Source organism: Babylonia areolata, chromosome 4 (genome assembly GCF_041734735.1).
Source record: "Babylonia areolata isolate BAREFJ2019XMU chromosome 4, ASM4173473v1, whole genome shotgun sequence".
NCBI lineage: Eukaryota > Metazoa > Mollusca > Gastropoda > Neogastropoda > Buccinidae > Babylonia > Babylonia areolata.
The window spans coordinates 705348-717847 of NC_134879.1; the positions used below are offsets into that span (position 1 = coordinate 705348).

Here is a 12500-nt window from a genome sequence, read left to right on the forward strand (position 1 = left end):
TCCAAATCACCATTCATGTGACCATCATCATAGTGTGCATGCTGTATCGATACAATGATTCCCCCATTTGTATCATCCCAATCACCATTCATGTGACCCTCATCATAGTGTGCATGCTGTATCGATACAATGATTCCCCCATTTGTATCATCCAAATCACCATTCATGTGACCATCATCACAGAGTGCATGCTGTATCGATACAATGATTCCCCCATTTGTATCATCCAAATCACCATTCATGTGACCCTCATCATAGTGTGCATGCTGTATCGATACAATGATTCCCCCATTTGTATCATCCCAATCACCATTCATGTGACCATCATCACAGAGTGCATGCTGTATCGATACAATGATTCCCTCATTTGTTTCATTCAAATCACCATTCATGTGACCATCATCACAGTGTGCATGCTGTATCGATACAATGATTCCCTCCATTTGTATCATCCCAATCACCATTCATGTGACCATCATCACAGAGTGCATGCTGTATCGATACAATGATTCCCCCATTTGTATCATCCAAATCACCATTCATGTGACCATCATCATAGTGTGCATGCTGTATCGATACAATGATTCCCCCATTTGTATCATCCAAATCACCATTCATGTGACCCTCATCACAGAGTGCATGCTGTATCGATACAATGATTCCCCCATTTGTATCATCCAAATCACCATTCATGTGACCATCATCATAGTGTGCATGCTGTATCGATACAATGATTCCCCCATTTGTATCATCCAAATCACCATTCATGTGACCATCATCATAGTGTGCATGCTGTATCGATACAATGATTCCCCCATTTGTATCATCCAAATCACCATTCATGTGACCATCATCACAGAGTGCATTCTGTATCGATACAATGATTTCCTCCATTTGTTTTATTCAAATGTTTCCCCATCGAGGGCTGACTAAAAACAACAAGACTGTCTTCCTTACTCTGTTTCACTCAGAATATAAAATTCCTTCAGTTCAATTCAATTCAGTTCTCTCTCTCTCTCTCTCTCTCTCTCTCTCTCTCTCTCTTCTTTCTCTTCCTCTCTCCCTCCCTCCCTCTCCCCACCCACTATCTCTAAGAACCAGTGCCCTCCACACCCCCATACCCTGTAAACACCCCCTCTCCCCCCTCCCTCTCCCCACCCGCTATCTCTAAGAACCAGTGCCCTCCACACACCCCTACCCTGTAACCACCCCCTCCCCCTCCCTCTCCCCACCCGCTATCTCTAAGAACCAGTGCCCTCCACACCCCCATACCCTGCAACCACCCCCCCCCCCTCCCCCCTCCCTCTCCCCACCCGCTATCTCTAAGAACCAGTGCCCTCCACACCCCCATACCCTGTAACCACCCCCTCCCTCTCCCCACCCCCTCTCCTCCCCTCCTTCTCCCCACCCGCTATCTCTAAGAACCAGTGCCCTCCACACCCCTCTACCCTCTAACCACCCCCTCTCAAATCCCGAGCAGAGACTGTGGTCCGTCCAAGCTGTGACGTCTGACAAGGGGTCCGGAATAATCCGTCTGCCGGTCCTGTGACTAAAGGAGTTGGAGGAGAAAACAAGGAAGGCGTCAGACAGCGAGAAGGAAACAAGACGGAAAATGAAACACAGCAGGCAGACAGGGAAAGACAATAGAGACACAGAGTGAGAGTGAGTGAGAGATACGTTTAAGAGAGAGAGAGAGAGAGAGAGAGAGAGAGAGAGAGAGAGAGAGAGAGAGGAGGAGGAGGAAACATAGAGAGATGGATAGATGGACTGACATGTGTGTATGTATAATTACATATAGACAGATAGATAGATATTGATACACGTGTGTGTGTGTGTGTGTGTGTGTGTGTGTGTGTGTGTGTGTGTGTGTGTGTGTGTGTGTGTGTGTGGACAGAGAGAGACAGGCAGACAGAGACAGAAAGACAAAGAGAGAGAAGGGGGAAAAGGAAAGAGAGAGAGAGAGAGGGGAGGGAGAGAGAGAGAGAGTGTGTGTGTGAGTGAGTGTGTGTGTGTGTGTGTGTGTGTGTGTGTGTGTGTGTGTGTGTGTGTGTGTGTGTTCAGTCAGACGAGGGGATAAAAGAGAGGAAGAAAGAGTTCAAAGACAGAGGAGGCAGAGAGAGAGATAAAAACAACAACAACTCTGACTGTGACACAAATTAATTCAAGAAAACAAACAGACAGAGCGAACAGTCTGTGTATGACCTCACATTGTGAAAACACAAAAACCGACAAGCAGACAAACAAAGAAACAACAAGAAAGACATGAAACAACAACAACAACAACAGCTCAGCAGGTGGTCTCGGGGTGGAGTTACAATCTGTGTATGACCTCATGTTGTGAAAGCACAAGACTGATGAACAAATGTAAACACATGAGAGGCAAGGCCTTCAAGACTCACTTGTGATACACTTAAAAAAAAAAAATCTAATCGTTTAAAATGTGTTCTGTATTTGTTATTATAAAACTTCGGGTTCAAAAAAAAAAAGAAAAGAAAAACAAAAGTCCTGACGGCAGATTCGAACCCTGCGTGTTCTGGTGAGAAGAAACTGTTTTACCCATTACACTATCGTGGCTCCTTAACTGACGTTCAGAAATGTAATATTTAAACATGCTTTTTTTGAGAACTGTTTAAATCATATTATTATAGTGTATCTTGGGCATTCAAAAAATCTTTAAGGCAATTAATCATTTTTTCTAAGTCCGCGGTAAAGGAGACGTGGCTATCGCGGCAATCACACTGCAACATTTAGCCGTTTTCTTTGGATCTAGATAGATGTACAAGTTTAGCCACACCTGCCGGGAATGTAGGCCTACGACACGGTCGATTCAATTTCTCTTTTATGTTCATTCTAGTTTTATAGTTTTAAAGTTGATATGAAAATTGAGTATTTTGTTAAACTAATAACATGTAGAGCCAAGTACAAGTACTTCTAAACGTCGTATGAAGTGATAAAGGACTTCAGTTTGAGAAACGTCAAGACTGGAAATGTTTTCGTTTCATCAAGGGTTTAACTCTCATGGTTTATTATTTTAGACTGTGAATTCCCACTGATTTTGTTGATATTTTTATGGCAGTTTGGGGCATAATCAAGTATGTGATGAGGCGTTCACAAATCTTTCTCAGAATAAATATTTAACGGTCTCCTTCTCCAACTTTCATCACATGTTATCGTGTATTGGTGATTGAGTATAGGATTGAACAAGTAGGTCAACAACTTGAAACAAAATGGCGATCTTCGCGTTCGCGAGCAATATGAGCACGCGCTTTGAATATGTATAAATATGTGTACGCAACTGATTTTTGCCTATGACCTTCAGGGCTCAGCCAATAGATCTATAAAGTCCACACTCGTCGTATTGATTTTAGTATTTTCCAAAAAAGACCACATGGGCGAATGAACATAGTGAAAGCCTTGTACACTGAGAGTAAAACACACAAGCTTTTTATGTATTGAGTATAATTTCAGAATGCAATGTTTAAGATGAGAAAGATCAAATTAAAGCAAATTAAGCCCCCTAGCATTAATTACAGATTAATTTCCCTTTTTTTCTATCTGCAGCAAAGACATGCACCAGAAATATAACTTCCATGCTTAACAAAAGAAGTTCCTGTTTGAACAAAAAATGATAAAAATGACTGCTCTTGTTGTGTCAGAATATCAGATCAAAGTGCCAAGTTTAGAGAATAAAAAATGTAAACATAACAGTAAATTCAGTTTGCATATAATTTGACTTCTTTTTTCTTCTTTTTTTTATGCACATCCCAGAAGTGCATTATTGTTTTAAACATGACTAGAAAGAACTGAACTTTTTTCTATTTTTATGCCAAATTTGGTGTCAACTGACAAAGTACTTGCAGAGAAAATGGCGATGTCAAAGTTTACCACAGACACACACACACACACACACACACACACACACACACAACCGAACACCGGGTTAAAACATAGACTCACTTTGTTTACACAAGTGAGTCAAAAATGGTATACTTTATTCCTTAGATCCATTATTTCACAGGGCAACATATTATATCGGGGATTCGAATTTGTTGTGATTTTTGTTTTAATGATTTCACGTGTTTCATGTGCATTTTTATAATCATACACTGAATTATGAATGTGATGTGCTGCTGTGAAGTGCAGATTTGAACTGGTAGATGGTGTTCTGAAGCTGTCCAAAAAGGCACAGATTTTTGCCGGTAAAGGTATGGTGTCTATGCTGTCTTGTTTGTCCACTTAGGTTTCTAAGAACAATATTCAAAACATGGTCTGTAGTGGGACTGGAAATAAGGAGGGGGGGTTGCATCCAGAAAGTCAAGGAACTGACGTATACTATAAATAGTGCTGTGTCACTGTGTAGGGTGCAGCGTCATTCTGTGGAGACAGTCATTCAGAGGAAGACAGCGTCATTCTATAGCGTACAACGTAACTCTGGAGGGTACGTCATTCTATAGCGTACAACGTAACTCTGGGGGGGGTACAACGTCATTCTATAGCGTACAACGTAACTCTGGAGGGTACAACGTCATTCTATAGCGTACAACGTAACTCTGGGGGGTACAACGTCATTCTATAGTGTACAACGTAACTCTGGAGGGTACAACGTCATTCTATAGCGTACAACGTAACTCTGGAGGGTACAACGTCATTCTATAGCGTACAACGTAACTCTGGAGGGTACAGCGTCATTCTATAGCGTACAACGTAATTCTGGAGGGTACAACGTCATTCTATAGCGTACAACGTAACTCTGGAGGGTATAGCGTTATTCTATAGCGTACAACGTAACTCTGGAGGGTACAGCGTCATTCTATAGTGTACAACGTAACTCTGGAGGGTACAACGTCATTCTATATTGTACAACGTAACTCTGGAGGGTACAGCGTCATTCTATAGTGTACAACGTACCTCTGGAGGGTACAACGTCATTCTATAGCGTACAACGTAACTCTGGAGGGTACAGCGTCATTCTATAGTGTACAACGTAATTCTGGAGGGTACAACGTCATTCTATAGCGTACAACGTAACTCTGGAGGGTATAGCGTTATTCTATAGCGTACAACGTAACTCTGGAGGGTACAGCGTCATTCTATAGTGCACAACGTAACTCTGGAGGGTACAACGTCATTCTATAGTGTACAACGTAACTCTGGAGGGTACAGCGTCATTCTATAGTGTACAACGTAACTCTGGAGGGTACAACGTCATTCTATAGCGTACAACGTAACTCTGGAGGGTACAGCGTCATTCTATAGTGTACAACGTAATTCTGGAGGGTACAGCGTCATTCTATAGCGTACAACGTAACTCTGGAGAGTACAACGTCATTCTATAGCGTACAACGTAACTCTGGGGGGTACAGCGTCATTCTATAGTGTACAACGTAATTCTGGAGGGTACAACGTCATTCTATAGTGTACAACGTAACTCTGGAGGGTACAACGTCATTCTATAGCGTACAACGTAACTCTGGAGGGTACAACGTCATTCTATAGTGTACAACGTAATTCTGGAGGGTACAACGTCATTCTATAGCGTACAACGTAACTCTGGAGGGTACAACGTCATTCTATAGCGTACAACGTAACTCTGGGGGGTACAACGTCATTCTATAGTGTACAACGTAATTCTGGAGGGTACAACGTCATTCTATAGCGTACAACGTAACTCTGGGGGGGTACAACGTCATTCTATAGCGTACAACGTAACTCTGGAGGGTATAGCGTCATTCTATAGCGTACAACGTAACTCTGGAGGGTACAGCGTCATTCTATAGTGTACAACGTAACTCTGGAGGGTACAACGTCATTCTATAGTGTACAACGTAACTCTGGAGGGTACAGCGTCATTCTATAGTGTACAACGTAACTCTGGAGGGTACAACGTCATTCTATAGCGTACAACGTAACTCTGGAGGGTACAGCGTCATTCTATAGTGTACAACGTAATTCTGGAGGGTACAGCGTCATTCTATAGCGTACAACGTAACTCTGGAGAGTACAACGTCATTCTATAGCGTACAACGTAACTCTGGGGGGTACAGCGTCATTCTATAGTGTACAACGTAATTCTGGAGAGTACAACGTCATTCTATAGTGCACAACGTAACTCTGGAGGGTACAGCGTCATTCTATAGCGTACAACGTAATTCTGGAGAGTACAACGTCATTCTATAGCGTACAACGTAACTCTGGAGGGTACAGCGTCATTCTATAGCGTGCAACGTAATTCTGGAGGATACAACGTCATTCTATAGCGTACAACGTAACTCTGGAGGGTACAACGTCATTCTATAGCGAACAACGTAACTCTGGAAGGTACAAGGTCATTCTATAGCGTACAACGTAACTCTGGAGGGTACAGCGTCATTCTATAGCGTACAACGTAACTCTGGGGGGTACAACGTCATTCTATAGCGTGCAACGTAATTCTGGAGGATACAACATCATTCTATAGCGTACAACGTAACTCTGGAGGGTACAACGTCATTCTATAGTGAACAACGTAACTCTGGAGGGTACAGCGTCATTCTATAGCGAACAACGTAACTCTGGAAGGTACAACGTCATTCTATAGCGTACAACGTATTTCTGGAAGGTACAACGTCATTCTATAGCGTACAACGTAACTCTGGAGGGTACAGCGGTCATTCTGTAGCGAACAACGTAACTCTGGAAGGTACAACGTCATTCTATAGCGAACAACGTAACTCTGGAAGGTACAAGGTCATTCTATAGCGTACAACGTAACTCTGGAGGGTACAGCGTCATTCTATAGCGTACAACGTAACTCTGGGGGGTACAACGTCATTCTATAGCGTGCAACGTAATTCTGGAGGATACAACATCATTCTATAGCGTACAACGTAACTCTGGAGGGTACAACGTCATTCTATAGCGAACAACGTAACTCTGGAGGGTACAGCGTCATTCTATAGCGAACAACGTAACTCTGGAAGGTACAACGTCATTCTATAGCGTACAACGTATTTCTGGAAGGTACAACGTCATTCTATAGCGTACAACGTAACTCTGGAGGGTACAGCGGTCATTCTGTAGCGAACAACGTAACTCTGGGGGGTACAACGTCATTCTATAGTGTACAACGTAACTCTGGAGGGTACAACGTCATTCTATAGCGTACAACGTAATTCTGGAGGGTACAACGTCATTCTATAGTGTGCAACGTAATTCTGGAGGGTACAACGTCATTCTATAGCGTACAACGTAACTCTGGAGGGTACAGCGCCATTCTAGAGAGTACAACGTCATTATATATGGTACAACATCATAATGTAGGGAAGTGCAAAAATTAATGACTTCAGTGGATTGACTCCTTAACTGCTGTGGACAATGTCTGTCAGTGGCGGGCTGCCAGCTTACCGAGAGAAGACAGAGCGTACGTCAGGTGAGCATTCAGCACTCTGTGCTTGGACTGTTCTCTCTGGGTGGTGCATGACTTGTGTTGACCAACATCAGTGACACCACTCATCAGTTCACAGGAAATGTGTGACTGCACTTCACACTGATGCCACACTGATTTCATTTCAATGAAGGTTGACAGGCCAGGGGGCATCTGTGTGTGTGTGTGTGTGTGTGTGTGTGTGTGTGTGCCGTGGTGCCAGGGACTCGGCACGGACTTCCGTAGAACTGGATGGTGGGACCATCCTGACGGACTATCAGCTCTCTGCCGTGTTTCGGGCAGACCACAGAAGGTAAACGTGATGGTGGGACCAGCGAGACGTGCTGAATGAGGAGCCAGGATATGGCGAGACTTCTGAAGAACATCCACGGCGGTGATGTTACAATTGTTCCCCACATATAATCCAGTCCAGGCCATAAGCAACAGCTATAGATATCTTTCTTAGTAATAAATAAAAGGGTTTAACAAGTGTTGATTTTCATGTTTTGGAGAACACGTTCTGATTTGCAGTGACAAGTGAACAGACAGCAGGCATACACTTACAAGCAAACACATTCATTCCTATCTAATTATCTCTGTCTATTTGGCATTTTCTTTCCAACAAACAAACACAAAAGTCATAGAACAACAACAGCCGCTCACCAGGTGGTCTCGGGGTGGAATGCACTTTCTTTCCAACAAACAAACACAAAAGTCATAGAACAACAACAGCAGCAGCTCACCAGGTGGTCTCGGGGTGGAGTGCACTTTCTTTCCAACAAACAAACACAAAAGTCATAGAACAACAACAACAGCAGCTCACCAGGTGGTCTCGGGGTGGAGTTGGGAAGCCAGACGTGCTGGACGAAGCCTGTGAAGTGCTTGGCCAGGTGGTGGGTTGGCACACTGGACACACTGCTCTTCGGTGTGCCTCCAGACTTCTTCTTCCCCCCTCCTCTTCCTCCTCCTCCTCGTCCTCCTCTTCCTTTCTGCCCTTTGACCTTTGTGGCCTGACCTTTCACCTTGGGTGGCCTTGACACCGAATTCCTCGTCGTCGTTGTCTGTGGGCCGGTGGCAGTTGTTGTTGCTGTTGATGTCTTTGCCGTTGTGGTGGGTAGTGTTGTCTTCAGTGCAGCTGTCAACGTTGTGCGTGTTGTTGGTGGCGAAGCTGTCTGTGCCACAGCCGCTGTTTTTAAGATTAAGATTGTCGTTGAGGTTGTAGTGGGTAAGCGTGTGCTGGTCGTGGAATATGTTCCGTGGAGAATGCTGTTCGCTGTGCTCGTTGGCTTGTTGGAAGACTGACCAGCCATATCTGTTATCGGTTGTATGTCAAGAGTGGCGTTTGAATCTTTTGACGTGTTAATGTTGAACGTTGTCTTGTTATCCCCGTTAGTTGTATTATTGGTTGAACTAGATACTGGAATGATGATTCTCGTGTCTGATTCATCAGCCATGTCGTCCACCCTCTTTCCTCCTTCACAACCTTGATTTCTTTTCGGATCACAAGGGGCTTTAAAACTGACGTCTTGCGTCTCGTCAAAGTCAGGGTCGACGTTGTTTTGGTGCAACACGGAAAACGCGGCTTCGTTGCCGTCCTTCAAAGGAGCAGGCACGGTGCCGCCTCCTCTTTCTGAAGGGAACGTGGAAGTGATCCCTGCCATGGGGGAGTCCCGGAAAATCCCAGAACGTCCAGAATGCTCATCAGCAACGTCTGGTGATTCTGGGATCTGTTTTCCCCAAAGATGATAGTCTGTGGAATGTTCCTTTGAAGTGTTCTGTGCTGCTTCTCCGGGCGGCGGGCTGGCATCTTGAGAAGGAAGAGGACTGGCCAGCACAGTGAGGCGGGTGGTGGTGGGGGAGGAGGGGAAGGGGGTGGAGGTGCAGAGGGTCAGGGCCAGGGTGATGAGAGGGAAGGATGCGGGTGGCGCCATGCTGTGCTGCACTCCCCCCCAGGGAAGGAGGCTGCCTCTTGGCAGGGAAGCGGGGTCTCCTCTGGGTCTGGATCACATGCAGCAAGGTGCGCGGGTCGGCTTTACCTGGCAAATCAAATCAAAAAATCAAAAACACTTTATTAATCCACATGGAAATTAAGTTGTGCAATCACAGGCTCATAGTAAACACTGGCATAAAATCATGCGCAACATAAGAAGAGATTAAAACTAGTCAAATAAGAATTCCCAATAGCTGACGATATACTAACCCCCACCCCCACCCCCCACCCCCCACCCCCCCACACACACATACTCATGTTAAGACAATAGGGTATTGCACAACAATATTAACAAACGAAAACATCCAACAAAAAAAGGGTATAAGATTACTAAAAATGACATGCGCGCACTCACGCACACACACCCACACACACACACACAGCACACACACACACACACACACACACACACACACACACACATTCACACGCACACACACACGTTAAGACCATAAGGTATTGTACAACAATACATAAATAAATTTTAAAAAAAACATCAAGGGAATAAATCGTATATATAAGTAAAATGCACTCACACACACACACACACACACACACACACACACACACACACACACACACACAATCACAGAGGAGCAATTTAGTATTGACAGTATCAGCAGTACTACAGTACTAGTAGCAGCAGGATCAGTGGTAGTAACAGTAAAATCAAGAGCAACAGCAGATTGAGTAGTAGGAGTAGTAGTAGTAGGAGGAGGAGGAGGAGGAGGAGAGGGAGGAGGAGGAGGGGGAGGAGGAGCAGCAGCAGGAATAGTAGTAGTAGTTGTCGTTGTTATTGTTGTTGTTGTTGTTGGTGGTGGTGGTGTAACAATGCATTATCATCATCACCATTGTCGTCACTATCGCTGTCCTCGTCACCATTGTCGTCACTATCGCTGTCCTCGTCACCATTGTCGTCACTATCGCTGTCCTCATCACCATTGTCGTCACTATCGCTGTCCTCGTCACCATTGTCGTCACTATCGCTGTCCTCGTCACCATTGTCGTCACTATCGCTGTCCTCGTCACCATTGCTATTGTTCTTACGTTGCTGTTGTTATCACACTTTCTGGCATTTAGGAAAACAAGTGTCAGCAAGAACAAAATTAATTAGAAATATAAGGCGCTCTCGCAAAATGAGAAATCTCTTTTAGTATCGAGGAAGGTGGCAGAATGGTTAAGACACTCATCTGTCAATACAGACAGTCCGCGAGGCTCTGGGTTCAAATCCCGCTCTTGCGCTTTCTCCCACGTTTGACTGAAAAATCAAACTGAGCGTCTAGTGATTCGGATGAGACGATAAACCGAGGTCCCGTGTGCAGCACGCGCTTTAGCGCACTGAAAAAGAACCCATGGCAACGAGAGTGTTGCCCTTTGGCAAAATTATTTAGAAAAAAACCCCACTCTGACTGGTACACAAGTGATTATGTATGCATGCACTCAAGGCCTGACTAAGCTCGTTGGGTGATGCTGTCCAGCAGATATGGTGTAGTGTGTATGGAGTTGTCCGAACGCAGTGATCCCTCATTCAGAAACTGAAACTGAAAACTGTTACCGTCTTTATGTATTGCCATTTAGTGGTAGTGTTTATTATGAGTATCCTGGTTGCTCTTAATGTTGGCTGTGGTGTTGTTGCCGTTTTTCTTTTTTGTTGCTGTTGTTGTTGTTGTTGCTGCTGCTGCTGTTGTCGTTGTTGTTGTTGTGTTGTTATTGTTGTTGCTGTTGTTGTTGTTGTTGCTGTTGTTGTTGTTGTTGTTGCTGCTGCTTTGTCGTTGTTGTTGTTGTGTTGTTGCTGTTGTTGCTGTTGTTGTTGTTGCTGCTGCTGTTGTCGTTGTTGTTGTTGTGTTGTTATTGTTGTTGCTGCCGCTGTTGTTGTTGCTGTTGTTGTGCTGTTATTGTTGTTGCTGTTGTTGTTGTTGTTGCTGTTGCTGCTGCTGTTGTAGTCGTTGTTGTGTTGTTGATGCTGCTGCTGCTATTGTTGTTGTTGTTGTTGCTGCTGCTGCTGTTGATGTTGTTGTCGTCGTTGTTGTTGTTGTCGTTGCTGCTGTTGCTGAGGCAAAACGGTTTTTCAGTGTCTGTGTGAAGACAAATGTCCAAATACATGCCTCAAAGAGCGATTGGAACGGACGGGCGGAGATCAAAGTGCGGAACGAAAACGAACTAAAATCCGCTATGATTGAAAGATGAAAAAAAAAAAAAAAACATCAAAGAGAAGGAGAGAAAGACTGTCACAGAAGGTAATGTGGCAGAGAAGGAGAACGGATTCGGGTCAATTTCCTGTTGCTTAGAATGGAAAAGGAAGCAAAGAGATGGAAAATTTGGTTTCTTTTCGTTTCAAAACAGCAGAAAAAAAGACGATTTTCTTTTCATTTTCCCTTCGTTCCAGAGAGGCTGGGGGATGGGGGGGGGGACGTGTGAAGGTGACGGGGGTAGGGGGGTTGGGGGGGAGATGGGGGGGAGGTGGTGAGGAACAGCGAGAGAGAACCATACATACAGATAAACAGGCAGGCAGGCAAACAGACAGACAAAACAGCAGAGAAAAAAGAGATAAATAGGAAGGGAGACAATTCATTACCAAACAATAAAACTTTTGGGGGCTCCCTTTTGCTCCCTCCCTAAATCGTTATTGCCATCTCTGATTTATTGCAGCGGTTAACAATGGCAGTTCGATCAGATAAATAGTTATTGCCATCCTTGATTTATTGCAGCGGTTAACAATGGCAGATCGATCAGATAAATCTGCTGCATCAAAAAAAAAAAAAAACAAAAAAAAAACACCGCTTCGGAAGGAAACAGTGGCAGAAGCAGAAAGTGTATGAGAGTGGGTTCCTTCCATTGGGGTTGGGAGGCTCCACAGACAGACGACCTCAGAGGCAGTGTCCGCAGTTAAGGTCCCGTTGCTTTGTTTTGGTCACTGGGTGCATCCAGTGATTTCATATCCACTGTGTCTTGGAGTCGGCATAGGAAGACAGGGCCATAAATCATCTCCTTCCAACGTTCTGTAACCGAAGTTAGGTGGTACCCAACCCCAGCTTGGTGGAGTGAGGGAAATGAGGGTAAAATGCCTTTCCCTAGGACACAACAAGACCATTCCGAAACGGAGCCTTG

At 44.5% G+C, this 12500-nt stretch overlaps 1 protein-coding gene across 1 annotated transcript in view; it reads right to left on the reverse strand.

Annotated features, from left to right (window-relative positions):
• The window catches only part of LOC143281509 (uncharacterized), a 287528-nt gene that overhangs the window by 193529 nt on the left and 81499 nt on the right, over positions 1-12500 (reverse strand). Inside the window, exon 2 of the mRNA XM_076586721.1 lies at positions 8226-9438. Within this exon, the coding sequence (XP_076442836.1) occupies positions 8226-9333 (1108 nt within the window). The 5' untranslated portion in view covers positions 9334-9438. The remainder of the gene's footprint in view (positions 1-8225; positions 9439-12500) is intronic.